General features: G+C 34.6%; 3 protein-coding genes across 7 annotated transcripts; 2 read left to right on the top strand and 1 right to left on the bottom strand.

Annotated features, from left to right (window-relative positions):
* The first annotated feature begins 2480 nt into the window (after positions 1 to 2480).
* On the top strand, positions 2481 to 5006 carry LOC140979772 (uncharacterized). The gene has a single exon (XM_073445334.1). The coding sequence runs from the start codon at positions 2515 to 2517 to the stop codon at positions 4927 to 4929; it is 2415 nt and encodes an 804-aa protein (XP_073301435.1). The 5' UTR covers positions 2481 to 2514; the 3' UTR covers positions 4930 to 5006.
* Positions 5007 to 11669: 6663 nt separating this feature from the next.
* Positions 11670 to 13566, top strand: LOC140977993 (palmitoyl-acyl carrier protein thioesterase, chloroplastic-like). The gene is made up of 6 exons (XM_073442702.1): positions 11670 to 12138; positions 12265 to 12398; positions 12511 to 12624; positions 12803 to 12974; positions 13065 to 13133; positions 13222 to 13566. Exons 1-6 carry the CDS (start codon positions 11761 to 11763, stop codon positions 13564 to 13566), a joined length of 1212 nt encoding a protein of 403 aa, XP_073298803.1. The 5' UTR covers positions 11670 to 11760.
* Positions 13567 to 15142: 1576 nt separating this feature from the next.
* On the bottom strand, positions 15143 to 22060 carry LOC140979771 (CDP-diacylglycerol--serine O-phosphatidyltransferase 1-like). 5 transcript variants are annotated; one of them, XM_073445328.1, is made up of 14 exons: positions 21711 to 22060; positions 20820 to 20866; positions 20435 to 20621; positions 20088 to 20153; positions 19851 to 19910; positions 18798 to 18888; positions 18292 to 18346; positions 18059 to 18138; positions 17835 to 17951; positions 17640 to 17724; positions 16345 to 16436; positions 15795 to 16048; positions 15620 to 15708; positions 15143 to 15487 (listed from the first exon to the last, which is right to left on the bottom strand). In XM_073445328.1, exons 3-14 carry the CDS (start codon positions 20596 to 20598, stop codon positions 15360 to 15362), a joined length of 1281 nt encoding a protein of 426 aa, XP_073301429.1. In that variant the 5' UTR covers positions 20599 to 20621; positions 20820 to 20866; positions 21711 to 22060; the 3' UTR covers positions 15143 to 15359. The 5 variants fall into 5 exon arrangements, with proteins under 5 accessions (XP_073301429.1, XP_073301431.1, XP_073301432.1 ...); XM_073445330.1 differs by having other exon boundaries at positions 20435 to 20623; positions 20829 to 20866; XM_073445331.1 differs by having other exon boundaries at positions 21860 to 22060.
* Positions 22061 to 23447: the final 1387 nt, after the last annotated feature.

Here is a 23447-nt window from a genome sequence, read left to right as displayed (position 1 = left end):
TTGGCTAGGGAATTTGATATGAAGGATTTGGGACCAGCAAACAAGATTCTAGGGATGCAAGTTCACCGAGACAGAAGTAACAGAAATATTTGGCTTTCCCAGAAAAATTATTTGAAGAAAATCTTGCAACGCTTCAACATGCAAGATAGCAAGCCAATATCTACCCCTCTTCCTGTTAACTTCAAGTTATCCTCAGAGATGTGTCCTAGCAGTGAAGCAGAGAGGATGGAGATGTCTCGAGTACCATATGCATCAGCAGTGGGAAGTTTGATGTTCGCTATGATCTGTACAAGACCGGACATTGCTCAAGCAGTGGGAGCAGTTAGTCGGTATATGGCGAATCCTGGACGAGAGCATTGGAGCACTGTCAAGAGGATCCTTAGATACATTAAGGGTACCTCGAATGCTGCATTATGTTATGGAGGATCGGATTTTACACTCAGGGGCTATGTTGATTCAGATTATGCAGGTGATCCTGATAAGAGAAAATCTACTACTGGTTATGTGTTTACACTTGCAGGAGGAGCAGTAAGCTGGGTTTCAAAACTGCAGACAGTTGTGGCGTTATCTACGACGGAGGCAGAATACATGGCAGCTACTCAAGCTTGCAAGGAGGCAATATGGATTAAAAGGTTATTGGAGGAGATCGAGCACAAACAAGAGAATGTTCTTTTGTTTTGTGATAGTCAGAGTGCTTTGCACATCGCAAGGAATCCAGCCTTTCATTCCAGGACGAAACACATTGGAGTACAATTTCACTTTGTGCGGGAAGTAGTAGAAGAAGGAAGCATGGATATGCAGAAGATCCATACGAAGGACAACATAGCTGATTTTTTGACCAAGCCAGTGAACACTGATAAATTTGAGTGGTGTAGATCCTCAAGTGGTCTAGCGGAAACGTAAGCAGCAGGGAATGGCAAGATTGAAAGGATGTGTGGAGATGTGTTTGATTCTCAATCAAATCTCCAAGTGGGAGAAATGTCGGCAAAGTTAATAGGTGGGACCAGTCAAAGGAAATGTTTAAAAAAACGTGGGATGCTTATAATTGTCAAAATAAGGCGTTTCAGACGGAAATTTCAGAAGACGCGTTTTATACGCGTCTTCACACTGACAAGAGGATCTATAAATAGAGCTCCCCCCTTCATTCTGAAATCATCCCTTCTTCGAGTTTTCTCTCATCTAATAGCATTTGAGTGTTTAGTTCTATAATATTTGTGAGGTGTTTTGTTCTCCTGTATTAAGAGAGTGTGTTCTCTTTGGAAACACAGTGAGTGAGTTGTACACGACAAAATATTATAGTGGAAATTCTTTTCATCTTGCCCGTGGTTTTTACCCTAATAATTTTTAGGGGTTTTCCACGTAAATCTCGGTGTCCAGTTTATTCTTTATTTTCGGATTTTATTATCTCAAATTACGCACGTAGGACCAACTGTTATTACCTATAGCTAGCCTTTATTGTTGAAAAGCAGCAGATTTAGAAAAGCTCTGGCATTTTTTCTTAATTAACTCAAAAGTTTGGATGGTATGAACAGAATAGATGATACTCACAAACACGCTCGGCACTGCCACAGATTTCTCCCTGGCTTACAAATTTTATTGCAGAGTACAAGCTTTGCATAAACTAAAGGACCGTGGAAACTGAAATGCTCAGAAGACTATCGGTGCTTTGTGCTATTCTTCTTCTTCTTTTGGTTGAATTCTTACATTGCTATGTGGATTTTTTTAATTGTCATGTAAAGTATGCGAACGATTTTTATTGTAACATATTTTAGTATTTTTTTTTCGTTAACTTGTAATACAAACTTGTTAATTAGTGATATGTTCTTAAAATAGTTAGATAAAGAACAAATTATCAACATCCAGCTTTGTCCGGAAGAAAACTAATCAAAGTTTAATGGTTTTGAATGTTAGTTTCTTTGGCCTTAGACAAATGAATCTCACTTCACGGAGACTGTTAACATATCCTATATTATGTATTGTATTTATTGAGCATCATGCCTGTGATATCAATAAAAAAAAAAGTGTTTTTTTAGGAATAATAAAAATGAAGACGTTCATTTGATGTATTAAATTCAAAATTTTAGCAGTATTATATTAATATTTCTAAGAATTAAATAATTTATGAGTTATAAAACAACATTTTGGTGCATAAGCTTATTGTATCGAAATAGAAATTTATACATTTTAGTTTTAAATATTTATTTACTTAAATTTAGATTATATTATTTTTTTTGTTAATGATAAACAAAAAATTATGTGCGTGTGTAGATATGCATATTGAAGTTGATATATTCTTGAAATAAATTCAGGAATCAGAAAAAAAAAATTATACATATTTAGCTGATTTATTAATTACCAAATTTATAAACCTAAATTACAATTAATAGCTAATTTACAAATCAAATTAAAATGAAAATAATAAAATAATTCGATCAATCAGAATCCGAAAAACCCGAACTAGTTTTCAAGTCGGGTTACGCCACTGACCCTAGGCCGTAACGAAAACAATCGCGAATGGTTCCAAAGCTATCTCTGCTCCACGCTTCGCTTTTGTCGCCGCAGGTGGTAGGCTGCATCTCTCCTCCACCATCTCCATTCCAATTCCCATTCAACCACCCTTTTCGATATTCGGATGTACTCGTCTTCCTTGGATGTGTGATTCGTCGCATAATGACACTATGTATCATCGCGGCAAAATCTCTCATCCCAACCAAAAACCTCAGCTCCTTTCAATATATTTGTTCAATTAACATTGATTTTTGTTGGAAGTTACGCTTTATTTACTTCTCTTCTCTTTCTCAGCAATCCTCGCATTGCCACTCACAATTCAATTACAGCAGTTTCAAGTCTGATGGGAACAACACGACTGTAAATGCAAGTGACAGAAAGGTTGTATCTTCAAGTGGGGTTAGTCAAAATCTGATTTTGAAAGCATTGAAAGAAAATCCAGGGGCTTTTAGAGACATTTATTGGGTTGTTCCAGATTATTTTAATTATTTGGTTGTGGATTCTAATTTGTTTCTAACTATCATTCATTCGATTCGCCACCGGCCAAAGATGGTGTTGAGGATATTCCGGTGGGCAGAGGGGCGAAAAGGGTTTCAGCATTCGGAGTTTGTGTTCTGCAGTGTTTTGGAAGTGCTAGTGAGTAATGGTTTGATGAGGTCTGCTTATTGGGTGATGGAAAAAGTCATTAACATGAATATGCATGGCATGACTGACGTTTTAGTTGACGGATATATAGAAAATGAGGTTTCTTGTAAGATACTTGATTTGTTATTATGGCTGTATACAAAGAAATCGGATGTTGAGAAGTGTCTAAGTGTTTTTGATAAAATGCTGAAGAATGGTTTTTTACCGGATGTAAAGAATTGCAATAGGATTCTTAGAATACTCAGGGATATGAATTTTGTTGAAAAAGCTAGGGAGGTGTATACATTGATGGCCCTGTTTGATATTAAGCCGACTATTGTTACATACAATACAATGTTAGATTTATTTTGTAAAGAAGGGAAGGTGCAGCAGGCACTTGAACTTTTGATGGAGATGCAGAAGAAGTGTTGCTTTCCGAATGATGTTACCTATAATGTGTTGATCAATGGGTTGTCAAAGATAGGTGAATTTGAGCAGGCAAAGGAGCTGATCACAGAGATGTTTAAGAAAGGGTTAAAGGTGTCTGCTTATGCATACAACTCTCTCTTAAGCGGGTACTGTCGGATGGGAATGCTTGTTGAAGCAATGGGGCTTGGTGAAGAGATGGAAATAAGAGGATCTTTGCCTACCGTATCAACTTATAATGCTTTCATGCATGGCTTCTGCAAGCGAGGAAGAGTAGGTTATGCTATGCAGTGGGTTCCCGTTATGCTGAAAAAAAATTTGGTACTGGATATAATATCCTACAATACTCTGATACATGGGTACTGTCTTTTGGGAAACATAAGGGAGGCTTTGTTCTTGTTATCAGAAATAAGGAAAAGAAATCTCAGTCCTTCTGCAGTTACATATAATACAATCATGGATGGGCTATCCAGACTGGGGGATTTAGAAGGTGCTAGGCTGCTGAAGGATGAAATGATTAATCATGGAATTTCTCCTGATATTTTCACCTATACAATACTTATAAATGGTTCTTATCGGACAGGAAATCTTTGGATGGCAAACGAATTTTATTTGGAGATGCTTGACAAGGGGTTGGAGCCAGACCATTACGCATACACCACTCTTGTTGCAGGAAAAATGAAGCTTGGTGATATATCTGCAGCATTTAAACTGCAAGAAGAGATTCTAGCGAAAGGATTTCCTCCTGATGTAATCACCTATAATGTGTTTGTGGATGGTGTTTCCAAGTTTGGTGATTTGGAACAAGCTTGTGAATTATTGCTGAAGATGATGCAGGATGGAATTATGCCTGACCACATTACTTATACTAGCATCATCCATGCTCACTTGGAGCTTGGATACCTTACAAAAGCTAGGGAGTTATTTCATGAGATGCTGAGCAAAGGCTTGTTTCCCTCAGTTGTGACATACACCATATTAATCCATGCTCATGTTGGTAAAGGTAGGCTGGAGCTAGGACATTTATATTTCTCAGAAATGCAGGAGAAGGGTATTTGGCCAAATGTGATCACATATAATGTGTTGATAAATGGTCTTTGTAAATATAGAAAAATGGATGAGGCGTACAGAATTTTTTCGAAAATGCAATCTAATGGAATAATGCCAAATAAATACACCTATACTATATTGATGAGTGAGAACTGTGACCAAGGGAACTGGCAGGAGGTCGTGAGGTTGTATAAAGAAATGCTAGATAGAGGAATCCAACCAGATTCTGTCACACATGGTGCATTTTTCAAACATTTTAGACGAGACTATAAATCACTTGCAGTCCAATACCTTGAACGTATAGTTCTAGGTGACAGATAAAACACCAAAATGGTATCTTGAAACACCCTTTTTGCTAGGTGAAGAATTTCATCCCAGCCTGATCCAACATTCCCCACGGATGCTTCAGCAGGTATTACGTTTTGTGATATCGGCCTTTTGATGTTTATGCTCTTTTAGTTTCTTTTTTTCTTAACTTTGAAATTGGATGGCTTTAAGTCATACGGGTAAAGGATGATAGCTATTATGTTTCACACCCCTTCTATTTCCAGTATATAGAATTATGGAGCATCATATTTTCTGTCTCTCACTGTGTAGTGAATGTCCCTGTTTTGGCTTTTCCTTCTCACAGGTGATCTCCTCGAAGTTTGTATGCTAAAAAATTGGTTTCTTGACTAATTAAAAAAGGTATGCTTGACAAGATTTTATGTAAGTTTCTCTGCTTGATCATATCCATAGGCAATCTTTATGGGACGACAGATGCATGTATTCTCCCTGGATAAATTATGTCTTGTGACCATTTTTATGAGAACATATGTTCAAGTCATCGTTATTCATAATTTTGTTCTCCAAAAGACAGATAATGTCTATAATTATTCATCGTTACCAATATTTTTTTTTTATAGGAAACAAATTTTATTAAAATATTGGATTAAGTTACAGTAGAGGCGGATGAGTAATCCGCAAGAGTTACAATATTAACGCACTATTCTAAGACACCATCACGTGGATTCATGACCATAAAAATTTTCAATCCCTGGCTACGTCTGAAATACACAGATGATTGTAGTCTGGCAAGAATTAAGTAAACTGTAAACATGAACCTTTTACTTTGAGTCCTCTATTAATTTTTGTTGCTGACAGTCACAGAATTTGTCCTCCCTGTATCAATTATACTTCTATTGGTCATTGTAGGGGACTGCAACACCCTGTGCACCGATGTGTGGTCACACAAGTCACAAAACATAATCCTACTTGTTAGTTTCTGCATCCTATATGGTGGTTTGAGCTTTCATATTTTTTTTAGTTAATCACTGTTTTACTTCCAAATGTTTCAGCACAGAGGGTTCGTGCTCAATACGTCCAACACCATTTTTTAAAGATTTTCACAATGTGGTCTAATTTATTACATTTTTACTGGAAGGATGAATATGCCCATGACATAACTTATGTGGTCATATCAAGGCATCAACTTCAAAAATGTGAAGCCTACCAAATTTTTCCTGATTGAAATGATATTGAGTGGTTCGACTATTTTATGCATCTACAGCTTTTTTGTAGATTAAAGTGAAGTATATTTATGTTTATACCCTTGTGGCTTATACATGCTCAAATTCACTAAACACTACTAATGGAGCTACTAGTCTGTCGTCTATCCATTGTTATGACTTATGAAATCTGATGGCAGTGTGACTAATGAGAATTTCATGGACTAATGTGGTGAAATCTGAAAATTATTGAAAATTTACTCTCCCCCTACCATGTCAACATGTTTATGAACTTTTTTAAATGAAATACTCTCTCACATACTTTTGGTTGTCATTTAGTTGGTATGTAAGGCTTTGCATGGGCAACTATATAAAAACACTGAAGCCTTTACACAGAACAAATTAGGAAAGATATCATGGCTTTGCTTGGTTGGGTCTTTCACAAAAAATATTTTTCATCCTTTTCACATCTCCAAAATAATTCATTACTATTGATTCAGTTTTTATTTTTATTTTTTATCACTTACCTAAAATATCAGGTTATTTTATTTGTTATACTAGAATCCGTAACACAATATTTCAAAATGGTTTATATTATGATGTATACCATTCAGATTTTTATATGATTTGACGTCTACATTAAAAAGTACCTCCCTCAAAGCATTTTTTAATTTGTTTAGACTCATTTTTAGTATTGTCATTTATCAAGATCGTGATAAATAGTAATGCAATTTACTGTGATTCAGTTGAAGTATTTCTTTCATTTGAAATATATTATTATATCAATATGAACAGGTGATGTTCAACATTTATTAAAAACAAAAGGAAAGACTTCAATTGTTCTAGCCCCTTGGGCATTTGACTCGGGCGAACCATGTAATTTCTTTGTGTACTCTCATCCTTCTCTTTTTGCTCTTCAAAATGTGCACTTCCATTTTAGGCTTCCATCTCCTTGTTCTAGGAAACTGATTAGAGATGTCTGTCCTATGTATTTTGCTGTTGCTCTGAAGTTTTAGCGTGCTATCTCAGTATCAAAGCATACACAACGGAGGTAACTTCAATAATCAATAACCCTGAGTTACTGTGTGTTTTGTCCTTAGGACTTGTTTTCATTAATGATTGGATTTATGCTGCCTTAGTGTGTTCGTAAGACCTTTTATTGACTTTAGATTTTTATAATATATTTTTCTGTTCATCATACACTGCTATGTCTCTGCTTCTTTTATTTCTAAAATAGTGCATGTTTTGGTGCTCTAGTGATGTTTAGATTCAATGTTTTGTGGTTGAAACCAAATGGTAAAACAAAAATAAGGGAAGTTTTGTCTCAGTCAACTACATTTTTACAATTCAGCCAACGTAGTTGAATATGTTTATAAATAAAAAGCAACCGATGAAAGATTTATTAGAAAAAAATGTGCTCTTTAACATGTTTGTAGAATCATTTTCGCACATATTTCTCCATAAGTCCATAACCAAGAGATAACAATGTCTTCCACGGTGGAATCAGGAACCGAACATAGCCTTCATCATAGGTTTCTCATTTTCGTAGTAAACCTGTATATTTTTATCATATAGCTTTTTATTAAATCATATTATTTTTGTTTCTTAATAATAGTGTGCGAAATAAAGTAAATGATTCAGTATTGATGAAAAGCAAGGGTGATTGATGGTAAATCTGTTTATTTCTAAAATTACATTCACAATTATCATAATTAGTTCAAATCAGATGTGGATGCAGAATTTAATGATAGGTTTTACTTTATTGTGTTTTAATCAATTGTTGTATTAGACCTTAATATGAGATGTTGCATATGTACACTTTTGGTACTCATAAATAATAAAGAGTATTTGCCATTTGGTTCAAAATTCATATTCATTCCACCATGTTAATTTTGGGATTGCTCCTAACACTTAATAGGGTTAACAGTTGGAGCTGTAACGACAATATATATTTTTCACATGCACTGATAAGTTTTGTTCCATCTTCATCCTAAGTTGAACCTGGTCATATCTGTGTTGTGCTTTGTGCAACTTGGTGATAGCTTGGCTGGAAATTATATGTGAAAGGTAGCTGTCTTCTTGAAGTGATATGATCTGTAGAACTTGCTCGGAAGTACCAACTTCTGGATCTCCCCTCTTGCAAGGCATTCTGGTTTCATGTGACAATTCTCAGTTCAACTTGTAAGTAGTCACCCCTCTACATACATGCTAGATAATTTTCTTTGAGAAATAACCAAGAATAAGTACCATTCATAGGTGATTTGCATTTATTGCTTTGTAATTTCTGAGAATTATCTTGAGTGTTGCACGATCAGGCTGATTAGGCTATTCTGACACTGGAAAAATTGAGGTTTTTCATTACTATTTGAGCTGTTATAACACCATGACCAGGAAAGAGCTTACTTCTTAGGCTGAGTTGTCGGTTATAAAAAGCCATTTCAGGTTGCTGGTTATATCATAGCATTTATGATTTATCCTGACCTATTGGAATTCCAACATTTAAGCACAAAATGTGGCTGATCAAGGGCACAGGAGAAAGGATGGCTGTACATGGGCACTATCTCGGACAACAGGATTTTGGGGAAGGAGAAAATTGTTAGATGCAAGTAATCAACTAAAGTAAATTGGAGAAGTTGGTTAAACCGGTGGAAGAACATTTTCTTTTATAGCAATTAACATGTTCTTGTTGGGGCATCCAGTTATAAATGAATATTTATCTTGGAAGCTATAATGTGTTGTGAATTTTAGTAAAATGGAGAAAGTGCACATGGAAATTTCTGCGTTACTATTGCAACTTTTAATGTGGGGTATAAGAGGATGTTAGTTTGTGGAAAATAATGTTTCTGTGGAGGGATGAACGAGGAAAGGATTATTGTCCTTCCCTGGACATCAGTATCTAATATAATTGTCCAAAGGTATTCATGGGAGGAAAAGTTTATAACTTCATTATATCTTCGGTCTTCTTTAGTGATAGATGTTGTTTTTACGCATTTTATTGTTTCGTTGTTAGTTTTATTCTTGATGATTCTAATACGTTGAGTCTATTTTCGGTCTTTTTTATTCATATTATGCATATTATTCGTCATTCACATGTTTCGAGTTATTTTGTAGGTGGATTTGTCGAAGAGGAGGAAATTCAAGGATACTTGTCAGATTTGCGAGCAGGGCGCACTAGATCGGGTGATTTTGACCTCCCCAACGTGCTAATGAAGAAAAACAATTTCAGATTTGCGAGGAGGCGCCGCTGGGGGCGGTAATTCTATTTCAACTGTTAGGGACTCTTGGTTGCACATATATAATATAGAAGCCCTAATACAGGAGAGAGGCCCACAATCATCAGATTTGAGACAAGAAGAAGCCGCAAGCAAGGTTTCAAAGCGGGAGGAGAGGGAGAACATGAGAACTCAACCGAATAACAAGAACTGAACAACTTTTTTCTTGATACATGTTGATAATCATGGTCCAATAGGTCGAAAACAAGGATTCCACAGTTCGTTAATACGATTACAATTGTTAAATAACAAAAAGACACTTGGTTACTGTCATTTTGTTGATTAAATTATTATAACTCGATGGTATATATTGATAGATTAGATAATCTCGTCAAAAGAGTGTCTTATAAATTGAAATTCAATCACCAGATAAGATCAAGGTGTAGATGAACCGATATCTTAACAATTGTTTGTTTAATATTTTAATTTATATCATTTATATTGTTTTGTCAGTTTTATTTGATTTTCATTTTAGTTTATTAATTAATTCACTTTCGTTTTAGTTAACTAAATAATTGTATTTGGGGCAAAATTTGTCTAATTGATCTCTATTAGAACAATATTACTTAGTACACAATATTATAATTTGACCCGTACATTTGCGATTCGAGCATGAACTTTTATTTTATTTTTTATCAGAGATTTACAATGCAAGAAAAATTTATTAAATAGTGATGAATGAAATATTGGCTACTTTTGAATTTGATTTTTTGTCACTTTATCATACTCATCAATTTAGTGATGCAGCTTTAACTTTTGGGGGCATGTCTCCTCTCTATCTGTAACCCAAGAACGTTCTCTGTGCTATTTTCCGCACTGTGAATCTTTGTTTCCTCGAAAATTGAGGTATCCCTAGAAGAGATGGTAGTCTACATTTAAAGTATCAGTAATGAAGGAATTTGGTGGCTTACCTATTCTTTCGTGTGACTTACCACGCATGGCAGTTACTGGACATAGGTGTGATGAAGGGCATGACCTGTGACATGAATCCTGGATGGTTACGCCATATCTTGCTGGCCGGAAGCCGAGAACCGAGTATCCATGTGTTGAGGACGACCTGCAGATGCAGCTCGGTGTCTAGACTTGGGAATGCATAAATCTATGAACATTTGTTTTTCATCTATTACTATTAAATGTGAGAACCATGGGAAAATAAATTTTGGGAAACCAATTGTAACTTGTATAATTATACACCACCATTATTTTAACTAACAGTTCTATATATTTTTACTACTCTATTATTCTTTTATAAATCAAATTTGCACTTGAAACATATATTTCATATTTACTGCTGATTATTTCTATAATTAATAACCTCATTTTTCAAGAAACCAAGCATAAAAGAATTGGTAGATGGATGACTGCCATTTTTGGCTTTTGTTATTTACAATAGCTGCTGTCTAAATCATGTCATATGCATCCAAACCTCTAAAGTTGCATAAATACTAGAAAGTGCGGAAGAATTGATGAGTTTGATATGTTCTAATTTTGCTGATCAATTAAATAAATAAATAAAAAAAATTGTTTATATACAGTGAAAGAGAGAAGAAGCTTTGGACTAATGGTAGACTCCAAGCAAAGTTGTGGGAACTACAAATGATTCAATATTACAGTTTCTTACCCTTTTAGGCACACACGCCTCACACAAGTTAAGATGGGATGAGACTTCAAAATCATGATGTAAAATTTTCCATTATATTATATTACAAAATTTAAAACTAATGAAACTTGATTTTTTTTTAAAAAAAAATACATGTAAAATATGAGAGGAGGTTGTTTGAGAAATTCACTCTTGAGAAAAAAAAAATCACATTATTTTTTCTTTTTCTATTTTATTCCAAAGCACTAAATACGTGCTAGAAAAACAAAATGTAATATTTATAATTTTGCGATTTCGGTCTTCAAAAATGAAGTTTCTAAATACGTCAAAATCACAATGAGTCAAACATAATGGTACAAAATTACAGTTTGTTCTCTTTTAAAAAATTGAATTGAGTCGTATTATTTACGTAAATATAAAGTCGGGATTCAATCTAATAGTGAATTTTTTTGAATTTGCATATAAAGTTTGTAAAAATTGAATTTTGTCTCTCCGACTCCAAAGAAATGACTACTTCCAAGTATGAGCATCGGTAACGAAGGTGTTTTGATGGCTTTGTCCACTTGTAGAAGGTCGATCACTGCGAAGCAAAGATTCCACTGCCCATCAATTCTCAAACAATAAACAAACTTTGAAATATCCAAATTCATAACAAAGTTCCCTTTAAAATCTCGAAAGAACCTTAGCTGTTTCCGCCTACAAATTACTATAAAATCATCAAACAAAACACACACTGCACACTATTTCAGCCCCTTCTAGTGGACCAAAGAAATAATAACAACGACAATAACTAATGGCTTCTACCTCATGTAAGGTGGCACCCTTCTGTATCCACACCTCAATCAACAAAAATGACAAGAACACACAAAAACACGCACTTCAATGTGTGAAAATCAACGGGTCCAAGAGTTTTTCTGCATCGAGAATGGATGTTTTAAGCCATGAACACGCGATTCCAATCACTTCCGTTGATCCTACTGAAGAAAACGTACAAGTTCTTGAGCAACAGATTCGACAGAATATCCCGACCAAGAAGCAACTAGTGGATCCTTTTCGACAGGGAGTCATTATCTTGGACGGGGTCGGATACAGGCAAACCGTCGTCGTAAGATCATATGAGGTCGGCCCGGATAAAACCGCCACCATTGAAAGTATTCTTAACTTACTTCAGGTGATCATATATATATGAAGTTTGATTTCAAATTTACGAGTAATATTACTTATCATGAGTTTTGTTTGAACTCTATGCTTAAAGAAACGTCTAGCTGAATCGAAAAATTGGGTCTTGGTGATGTAGGAAACAGCATTGAATCATGTGTGGATGTCAGGCCTTCTCGGAGATGGATTCGGCGCGACTCATGGCATGATGAAAAACAATCTCATTTGGGTTGTTTCAAGAATGCAAGTTCAAGTTGATCATTATCCAATATGGTACTTAAAGCTACTCTCATTTATGGCACAAATATATATATTAATGTTACATACATGACATATAAGTACATAAATTTTTAATATTGTGTATATTTTCTACAAAATGTAACAGGGGTGAGGTAATGGAAATAGACACATGGGTTGGAGCATCAGGGAAGAACGGTATGCGAAGGGACTGGTTAATCCGGAGTCAAGCCACGGGCCTGGTTTTCGCCCGCGCAACCAGGTGCAAACTCGACCTTTTCTGTTGGTTCTATTGGCCTTTTTAGGACAAAATTGTGTACTATAGGTAGATCTCTGGATGTAAGGCGTGAAATATTCGACTAATGCTTGATCTAAAAGATTTGAATGACATGTAATAAGGTAATCCTAGATTTTGAGTTGAAAAGTTGTGTTTGAAACAGTACATGGGTGATGATGAACCAGCAAACGAGACGACTTTCGAAGATGCCGGATGAGGTGAGGGCAGAAATCTCACCATGGTTTATTGAGAAGCAAGCAATAGAAGAAGATAGCGGCCCTGAAAAGATAGACAAATTGGATAACAACGCGCGTTACATGAACACAGACCTAAAGGTATAAACAATCTGCCCTCATCTTCTGCACTAATTAGTTGCCTTAGATCGTGATCAATAAAGAACCGTGTGTTTCTTCAAACTATCGCAGCCAAAGAGAAGTGATTTGGACATGAACCATCATGTGAACAATGTAAAATATGTTAGATGGATGCTTGAGGTAAAAACACCAAACTTGCCTACTTTTTACATAACGGAAAACGAACCAAACCACCAAATCTTGATCGATGGTTTAACGTTTTGTTCAGGCAATCCCAGATGAATTCTTGGAGAATCACCAGCTCTCAAACATAATATTAGAATATAGAAGAGAATGTGGGAGTGAAGATGTGGTGCAATCCCTTTGTGAACCTCAAGAGTATGAGCTAATAAAAAATGGAAATATTCACCAATGCAATCACATTGGTGCAAATGGTCATGCTTTGTCATCTCATGAAATCCTTCAAGAAAATGGACACTTCATACCCTTATCAATTCTTGGGCCATATAGCTACACACACTTGCTTCAAATAAAAGGGGAGTCTAAGAATGAAGAAATAGTGAGAGGAAAGACATCATGGAAGAAAAAACTCACAACTATACCCTTTCCTTAATTAGTCCAAGATTTTTGTTCCACATGCCTAATGTTTCATGTTCATATGTGCATTATTGAGCAACCTAGTTCATATTCTATAAAGTAATATCTGCTAATATTAATTCTAAAAGTTTAGTGGCACATTTGCCACAAATTATGTACGTCTGCAGCATTTATTTTCACTTGCAGATTAAAATGTCAATCCCTAAGAGCGTGAACACTAAATTTAGTTAAGGGACGACTAAAGTCTAAAGTCAGTATTGGCCAAGTTTTGAACCATATATAACTAATACATATATAGAATGCAAAAAATGGAGGAGGTAGCTACATCTTAATTGGTTTCATTAAACGCATTCAAGTATCGTTGTTCTAAAGAGCTAGGGATCGATGCATTCGATACGAACTGCATGACTCAAGTTTGACTCGATTTTTTTTTGGGCAAGTCAATCTTGGCCCGACCAACTCGATTCTTTTATGTAACAATTAATCTATAATCGAACTTAAATTTTGGAGGTATGCTGATATAAATAACCTTCAATTTTTATGAAATTAATTTTGAAAACATAGTTAATTAAAAAAAATGAGTGTCGAAGTAAGTTTAAGTAAGCTAATCGTGTGCTACTCGCAAATGGTTCCATCGAATTTGCTTGCATCACTATTTTTTAACTTAGAGAATTGAATGGACTTTCCCAAATGGCTTTTTTGTGAGTATGATCATCTCAAAAAGTTGAACCAGTTTTATATCGCATACGGCCTAACTAAATAGTAAATGCCATCAAATTTAGAGTTTGATGCATGAGTTTTTGTTTTTATCTAAAACATTTTGTTTTCACATTCTATATTACCATCAAGATCTCAGATTTGAGATGATCTTCAATTCGATACCTAATTATATTAAACTATTACTCCAACTAGAAAAAGAAAAAGAAAATATATACTTGTTCGTTGCTTCTATCCCTTACGAAATCAATCTACATGCATGTATGATATTAATTAATAGAAGAAAGGCGTGAAAAAGAAACAGCACAGTCCAAAAGATGTCAAAATTAATTAACAAGTAGAGGACGATGAAAGAGAGGAAATTTTTTACTTTTGGAAATTTTTGAGACCAAGTTAATGTTTGCGTAAATTTGATTGTGACATGTTACTTTATTGCAGTCTTCCATTAAAAAATTACTTGGACTAAAACATTGTGGCATTGACAAGAAATTTTTTTTTACATGGCCTTGTGTCATACTTGTTTAATTTAAATTTTAATATTTAATATTTTTTCGTATCTCTATTCTCTTGGCATATCAAATATACTGAGATGCATTTTTGGGTCAACGCAGATAGTCGATCAATTAAATGGAAAATTTGTAATTTTTTTTATGTATATTTGTCTTTTTGTAATTTTAATATTCTATATCATCAAATTTCCACTATATTTGGTTTTTTAAGCAATTTAATTTTAGACATTTTTGTCAACGACCAACATCATAATTTTCCCTAATTAAATTACTAAATAAATAGTACTAGCAAGTCTGTTTTTGAATTAAAAATTAATTTAATAATATTAAGGTCACACAATCAAGTCATAATTGGAAAAAATTCAATTGTTAGACCAAACTTCAATTCATCAAATCACCAGTCCTTACAAGCCATGCTCCAATACATTATTTGGATAATGGGAAAAAAATGAGACAAAAATTAGTTTCACTACATTAAAAATGGTGAGGTCCAACCTAAGAAGAGAACTTTACAATCAAAAACATAATTCTATTTATACACAATGTTAATTTACTATAAAAAAAACCACAACGAAAATGGAACTTATTGTCTCTTTCTCCTCATCAATCGATGCAGTTTCCATGACCACGTGCCTAATGATACTACGAGTCCAACTCCGATAGACATCCAGAATACGACTAACCACTTGGGCATTGGATTCGGGAATTGTCCTTCAGGACGTGTATGAATTAAGTTAAAATCTCATGTAGTGACAAATGACAAAAATTAACATAATATTTTTGTAATATATCAAAATTTTAAGATAAAAGTTATTTAAAAGAAAGAGCTTGAAAAAAACTCACTATGTCCAAACTTGATGCAGATGAGAAGCTCAACAATGCAGACTGCAAGTGACAGCCAACAAAAGGCTCCCACCTTTTTCATCGGTTTCCTGGGAGAAAAGAGAGAATTTGTTGAGTAAAAGGTGGAAAATCAATATATCTGTATCAGTCAAAAGGCAAGATAGTAGGGAAATACCTGTCTTGAAGATATGAATTGTACTCACGAATTGCTGGTATTGCAATAAGCCACCACAAAACCAAGCGGTATATAATGAGGGGATTTCGTGGTGGAATCCAAAGACAAAACTTGAGAAAGAATGTGTTGAGTTCCACAGTCAAGAAGCCAATGCATAGGCTAAGAACTTGAATGAATCGCAGCGGACCAAGAAAAGGGTGCCATTCATCTTTATCCCATCGTGCTGGTGTAAATTGACCCAACGTTCTTCTGACCTGAAAGTTGGGAGGACAAAAAAGAAATGAGTGAAAGTAAATACATGTCACTCATTCAAAATGCAGAAGGTGAAAAAATTGGTCCATTTCCTACGAGTAGAAGCGACAAATTCAACAACTTCTTAAAAATCGTAAAACAGCTATATTTTCATGTGATGAACGGTTTCCAAGGATGCAAAGATCCAACCCTTTGTGCTTATAACTACATCCATCGCATCTTTCAGTCAAGTATACAGCACTACATCGAAGACGATGAAACAGATTTTTCATGAGAAAATGTAGCAGATCCAACGTACTTTGCCCATGATGTTTGGCTGGCGGCTTATACCAACCCACTCGTAGGTTTTACCATCAAAGTACCGAACAGTACGCATACCAGCCCAAATACCTGTATAGCAAAGTAGAAACATGTTATACACCATTCTGCCCAAAAACAAGGAACCCTCAGCAACAGAAATCAATCTGCAATGAAAAGGACAGACAAAATATAGGAAAATGGAGAAATAGGAGAAAGTTATGAAGTTTGGAGGAATCTTCCAAGATAACAATGGCACTAAACTTATAACTGTAATAAGCCTGTATCAAAAGAACAATCCAAAATATTTGCTCCTAAAATTATCTTTTTCACCAATACTCATTGTGATTGTCATAGGTGATCTTTGTGTCCAATCACTTTGACAATTCCTTGCACTACATTTTATACTTTTTAGGATATGGCACATGAAAGAAGTAAAAACATGTTAGCACCATTTCAAGTTTCTTATTGAAACTAAATAACTTAAGAATTGCCCTAATGGTAAATTGAAGATAGAAGTCAACCGGTGATAAAAATTGCAAGATGTTGGGAGGATGGTTATCTGGCCATTACATCAATAGCACTTTATTTATTTATAGAGGAAATAACGGACTTAAATATGACATTTAGTTGGGAAAATCAACTAAATTTTTCCCCATCTTCCTTGTTTTCATAAATAAAAAATTGGGATATATTTATGACTGAAATATCAAGTATCATATTTTAACCGACTCAGAGTAAATTAGGCATTGAGATTAATTTAAATATAGTGATAATTCAAGACAACCACCAACTTTACTTAATCGCTTTTCTCCAAGCATAATTTTTTGTGTTTCCTCGAAGGAGTTGCGGCTATGCCCCGTTTCCTACTCAGAAATATGTTAAGGCACTAAATGTCAATTTGAAGTGTGAGAACTATTCCAGACAGAGGAATAAATTTTAGCCTCGACAAGGGGAACATTGAGGCTATTGCAATTAGAAAATGATAGTTATATGAAAGTTGGATTAACTGAAACATGTGCATCTAATAACAGGACAAACTTTGAGTGGTCACATAGTTACCAATGTTTTCGGAAAAGGGATGGAGATATCTTGAACATGCAAACTTTCAATCACACAGTAACATAAACAATAATAAGAACCCAGGACAAATGACACTCTATGGCTCAGCATATAACGGCTTTCGAAGGAAATGAACTCGAGTTTATGATTAAACAGGCCGAGGATTCATGCATTGCCAAGTAAACTCTTTGCAGACATGCACCATAACCAGAAAGGAAATAAAAAATTTCATACCAAACCAATTGCAGATTAATATGTCAAGAATAATGCTGTCCCACCAGCACTCGTTGAAATTTGGCAGCATATGGCGAAAAGTAAGCTGGAAAAGGAGAATATTAAAATCAGCTTAATGAAGAAATGCATCTAGTTTTTCATTTGCTCGAAACAGAAGAGAGAAGAAAATGTAGCATGCCAACATTAAAATATGACCTCCATCAACTCAAATCCAATTGAAAGTAACCATAAAAGAGGCTGATTACGGATCATTATAGCTTTCCCCCACCATCCAAGAACATGAGCCAGAACAAACTCATCAAACAGTGTGTCCTAGAAACAAGTAACAATATGTAGGTCTTTAGAAGCAGGACAATGCTTATTAACAAAATAAAATAAAATAAAATCTAGAGGTTTGAGTAAATACAAAGATAACATACATAAACATTCTTAAATCTGCTTGTAGCATTTTCCGGTAAATAAATACGGCAATCAGCACCGTAAGATCTTTCTGGAAGTTCTACATCACGGAAATTGCATATAGATCAAACGATTATTAACAATCAAGTGCAACCAGACTAATAATGATGAATGGCCTGTGATGCCACCATCACAACAAAAAATAGACATCCATTGGTAAAAGGAGAACAACCAGAAGTTCCAAATCCCTTACCGACACCAAGATGGGGGTGCAGGTACTTCATAAATCGTCGAGCATCGTCACGCTTCTGGTAAAAAAGAAACATAACAGGTGTCTGAATATACTTGACACAACTCTGAAACATTAGCACACGTACATAGAGCACAATGCCATCAACAGATAATTTATGCAGAACCCAGAATCAGTATTCAGTACGCACAATATACTACCACGTTCTGTAAACATGACCAAGCAGATGATTGTGTTTTAATCCAACTCTATCTAAAATGCATGTTCAGGTTATTCAGAGCATCGTTATAAACATGAAAAATGACCACAACTAACAGAAAACAAGAAGCCCTTTTGGCTTGCCACTGGCAAAACTCGACATGCTCAATATCGATATAATTTCAGAACGAAACTTCAATAGCACTAAGTGTTCCAAATAAAATCCTTGACATTGAAACGTACTCAATTCAGTAAGTGAATAATCTACAGAGGCCAAATGTTAAAGCTGAGAACGCCAGCTAAAAACTAACCTGGAAAAGCAAAAATGTCAATGCAACTAGGTAAATGACAGCCATTCCATGAACGAGCCGCCAAATTGCAGGATGAGGACGAATAAGTACCCTGCAACAAAGATATGACCTGACTCAGCAAATAGACTAAAGAAAGTCTTTGATATAAGTGAATAGGTCAACAACGATTCTGCTTCTCAAAAAAAAGGAGCATCTGTGCCTGCATCTCGTGATGGTGTTCCGTGGATTATTTCATATCATTTAACTGAGTCAATTTGGTGTGTGATAAGACTTATGACAAACCAATGACATTGACAAACCAATTCACTTTGATTAACCACTTTATGTATGCTAGCCCCCTCTAATTTAATTGACTCGTGGCCTCATTCAAAATAATTTCAATGTATAAGATACACACACACGCACGTATTCATATATGTGTGTGTGTGTGTGTGGATTTTGAAAATGGATTCAAAGAATTGGAACGCCTTACAGCAAATAAAGCATGGGTCCTCAAATTGTGATACTGAAAAATATTAATAATATTCATGTTCTCATGTTCCACCTTTAATGATGACAAATACATTTCTATGGAAGAGGAACTCATAAGTGCAAAATTGTGTCAATTTAGAAAGAATCTACAACTAAATCATAAAAGCAGTTCCCCAATCACTCACTCACATTAGGAAACTTGCCACTGAATGAATCTATTGAATCTAAATCATCTGCATAATGGCCCACGGGTGGCAATCCTCTCTCAACCTTAAAATTGATGAGATAAAAAACTGAGATGAGGCAAAGATATTCCCCCTAAGGTAGAAACTAGTGCTTTTATATCTCAACTCCACCTTTAATCCGTCGATAATTCCCAAAATCCATCAATAAGGAGATATGTCCATATTCAGATGAGCAAGTGAATAAAAAATAATTGCATGTCCTTTCATTTGCATGACAAATATGCAAACTTACGCAGCAAACTATAACAAACATATATATCCAAATATTATATTCCCAGGCTTCAAGGTCAAAAGATATAAGATAGGGATAGACGAAGAAAGTTTGATATGAACTTACGTCGAAGGAGCTTGTAACAAGCAATAAGCAAGGAACACTGCAACCATTGCCCATAAGCCCCTACAAAATATATTAGTTAGCAGTTGCGACATCTTAAATCACAAAAATAACAAAGAACAGAGGCAATAAAGAGAGAAACTAAGTAATGCACATATGTATACACAGATATACACACCCTGTGTGCGTGGGTAGAAGTATATTAATATATACAAATTTTAAAAAAGGTTAGTAGAAAACCTTTTCACAGAGGTAACGAGATCTCTTTCCACACTGTTTTCAGGATTGAGTGCTCCACTAGCCCACCTGCAAACAAAATTCAAACCAAGAAAATAAAATGGTGGTGGTATTTATTTACAGTTAATCTTCAAATTGTTGAAGATGCTCTACATTTTGTATATGGATTTTTTTTCAAAATATATGAAGATAAGTGGAAATATTGAAAAACAGGTCCAGCCAATCAACTTAGATTGTCATGAATACAATATAAATCTTTTAATCAGTCAAGACTTATCCATCAGTTTCCCAGGCCAAACACTAAGGAGTTACAAAAACAAAAGAGACTACCTAAAGACCAACAGACTTACACAAGAAAGCATGCACCAATTAGTAACAATGTGATGGTCCGAGGCTTGTATGCCCAAGCCGTCCATGGATCAAGTTCATCGTCACTGCTCGATGTACTTGTATCGCCTTTTTGATAACCAACAAAATCTCTCCGTCTAGCTCTCCGGTGACCATTAGGTTCCATATCATAGAATATTAGACCTTATCCTTTCCAAAGGAAGAAGGAAAAAATGTAAGTTAAGAGGTTCCAGAACAAGAGAAATGATGCTAACACATCAAACAGAAAAGGGAAATATTAGAATAACATTAGCAAACCCTGTTTGGCATCCTATCCTATACATAAGAAAATCCACACTAACAAAATGGCTATAAAAGTCTAACCAACTTAGCTCAAATAATTCATACCTTTAAAGTATTTGAACTCGAATGCTGAAATACGGCAAAGTAAGTCCCTGTAGATTCAGAGAGTAACAAGTAGACACTAAGTAGAGGAAATCTAAATGGTTTCAGCAAAATCAATGACCAAACGATGTAAAAACCAATTAAAGGGGATTAGGAATTTAAGTTCCAAACAGTTGCAATTAATAATAAAAACAAAAATAATATTAACAACAATAACCAAGAGACCCAACATTCAAGAATTTCCAAAATGCAACTCAAACTCTTCCTAGCACCAAACCCAACAAATTAGTAAAGATTCGATAAATATTTGTGCTAGCTAATACTTATTAGCCGCCCGGTCAAGTAACAGTAAAAAAAAACCAATAAACAGTACCAATGTCTGTAAATCAATTAACTTTTCACCACGAAGATTAAAAAAAAGATACTGAGGTCACCATCAACACCTAAATTGAACAAAACCCAGAAACGATTGGGAAAAGTATTTCACTGCATGCAACGAAAACGCTGGAAAAAAACCCAAAAAAATTCAAATGAAGCACTGTTCCCAGAATCCAAAAGTCTTTTCCTTTCCCAATTGAAAAAGGTTCGAAACCCGAATTAGAAAACATGAAAAAATAACGACCTGTGCATGCGAAAAATCATGTATCAAAAGAATCAACAGAGGAAAAAAAACGGGTAAGACACATATCCCTTCACATATTCGGGAAAAAACACACACAAAGACACATACACAGAGAGAGAGAGAGAGAGAGAGACACACGTATCAATAGAAACAGAAAACATTTTCTTTCAAATGGTAATGATAAAAGATCAATCATCACAGATAAATGATTTAGTGAGAGAATAACCACACAAAAAAGTCAAACTGCAGCACATAATTTCTTCCTCACTCACGTAGAAAGAAGAGCAGAGACCCGACTGGATGACGAAACAGTCTCAGCCTTCAGATCAAGAATCGAACACAGAAGGAGAGACGATTATCGAAATTCGAAAGAAGAAGACAACGAATCCAAAAAGGGATAAAAGACCGGAAATAGATGAACCTGTCTCCACACCATCGAGTAAAAACAGATTAAAAATTGAAGAAAATTACAAAGAATGATGATCAAAGAGAGGGAAAATTCGAGGGAGTGATATATATACACACACACAATCGACATACGGAATACATCGTGGCCACCATTGCAAGGAAGAGGTGGCGGCAGTGATATATGTGTAAGCGTACGGTTCGGCCAAAGCAAATTATTATGTATTTTATGAAGGGAGGAATTTTATTTAATTAGACAACCAAAGAACCGCGATGTGAGGCGGCGGCACCCATTATTTTTATTTTTTTAAAATCATGAAAACTAGATGTCTTAAGTAAACCTAAAAAATCAATACAATAATTTATAAATCACGTTAATCATATAAAATATATTGAACAAGTTATATATGACAAACTCAAAACTGATATGACAGAGATGAAGAATGTTCGGGAAGGTACCGTCGGGTGGCCCAATTTTTTTAAAAAAATTTATATGTAAATTTTGTATAATTTTGGAATAATATGATATTAGCTCGGATAAATCAATTTAAAATATTAAAAGATTATAGAGATTAAAATTCTAGCCTGGGCGAAGCCATATTTCTGACTCCGTCACTGATACCAACAAAGGACTGCGATATGGGAATTTTTGTGATAAATTATTATTATATTTTGTAAGTTGTCCAAACAAACGATATGGATTTTAAATATTGTATGAAGTCCAAATACATCCATAATTTTATAGATTGTTTTTAATAAAATTATTATTTATGAATGTACGTAATAACTATTTTGGAAGGATTATTGTAGAGTGTAACTATTTTCCAATTATCACAAGTTAGAACAAATATTGTGATAAAAGTACGGAAAAGCAAGTTGGCAAACATTGTTCCATGAATATTTATCCATTTTCACTGATTTAGAAAAATTGAAAGGTCATTTCAAAAAGAAAAAGAAAAAGAAAAATAGAAAGGCGAAGGTGTCTAACATTATCGTTGATTTTAATAGAGTGGAATGGTATATTTTGGCAAGTTGTTGAGGTGAAATGTCAATTTTGCTTTGGGGTGGTGATGTCTTGTTTTGGACATAATAATAATAATAAGAGTAAATCTTTTGTGAGACGGTCTTACGAATTTTTATCTGTGAGACAGGTTAATCCTACCGATATTCGCAATAAAAAGTAATATTTTTTCATGGATGACCCAAATAAGATATTCGACCCACGAAATTGATCCGTGAGACCGTCTTACATAAGTGTTTGTGTAATAATAAAGTAACTGACTATATGAGGTTAAGTCGAAATCAATTTCGAGTGGTTAAAAAATTAATATCCGGAACTCTGATATGCATGATAGTTTTTTGTGATTTATATAATTTGATTAAATCAATTTCAAAGTGTTATTATTATGTCTATGTTATACCGAAACTATTAATCTATGTGTTTTTAGCTAAAAAAAATTAATATACGGGACTTTGATACGCATAAGTGTTTTTTGTAATTTATATAATTTGATTAAATCAATTTCAAATTGTTATTATACTATCTATGTTATACCGGAATTATTACACTCTGTGTTCTTAGAGAATTTGATTAATTCAATTTC

Source organism: Primulina huaijiensis, chromosome 6 (genome assembly GCF_012295235.1).
Source record: "Primulina huaijiensis isolate GDHJ02 chromosome 6, ASM1229523v2, whole genome shotgun sequence".
Taxonomy (NCBI): Eukaryota; Viridiplantae; Streptophyta; class Magnoliopsida; order Lamiales; family Gesneriaceae; genus Primulina; species Primulina huaijiensis.
Note: the sequence above shows the minus strand (reverse complement) of the source record. Positions and strands in the feature narration are given on the sequence as shown.

What these genes read in the sequence shown, in the direction of transcription:
- LOC140979772 (XM_073445334.1), top strand. Translation starts at nt 2,515, where the DNA reads ATGGTTCCAAAGCTATCTCTGCTCCACGCTTCGCTTTTGTCGCCGCAG.
- LOC140979771 (XM_073445328.1), bottom strand. Translation starts at nt 20,598, where the DNA reads ATGGAACCTAATGGTCACCGGAGAGCTAGACGGAGAGATTTTGTTGGT. An exon ending in TTGTTACAAGCTCCTTCGAC is followed by an intron (nt 18,889 to 19,850) that starts GTAAGTTCATAT and finishes TCTTTGTTGCAG; the next exon opens with GGTACTTATTCGTCCTCATC. An exon ending in AATTCATATCTTCAAGACAG is followed by an intron (nt 15,709 to 15,794) that starts GTATTTCCCTAC and finishes CTTTTCTCCCAG; the next exon opens with GAAACCGATGAAAAAGGTGG.
- LOC140977993 (XM_073442702.1), top strand. Translation starts at nt 11,761, where the DNA reads ATGGCTTCTACCTCATGTAAGGTGGCACCCTTCTGTATCCACACCTCA. An exon ending in GTTGATCATTATCCAATATG is followed by an intron (nt 12,399 to 12,510) that starts GTACTTAAAGCT and finishes AAAATGTAACAG; the next exon opens with GGGTGAGGTAATGGAAATAG. An exon ending in GTTTTCGCCCGCGCAACCAG is followed by an intron (nt 12,625 to 12,802) that starts GTGCAAACTCGA and finishes TGTTTGAAACAG; the next exon opens with TACATGGGTGATGATGAACC.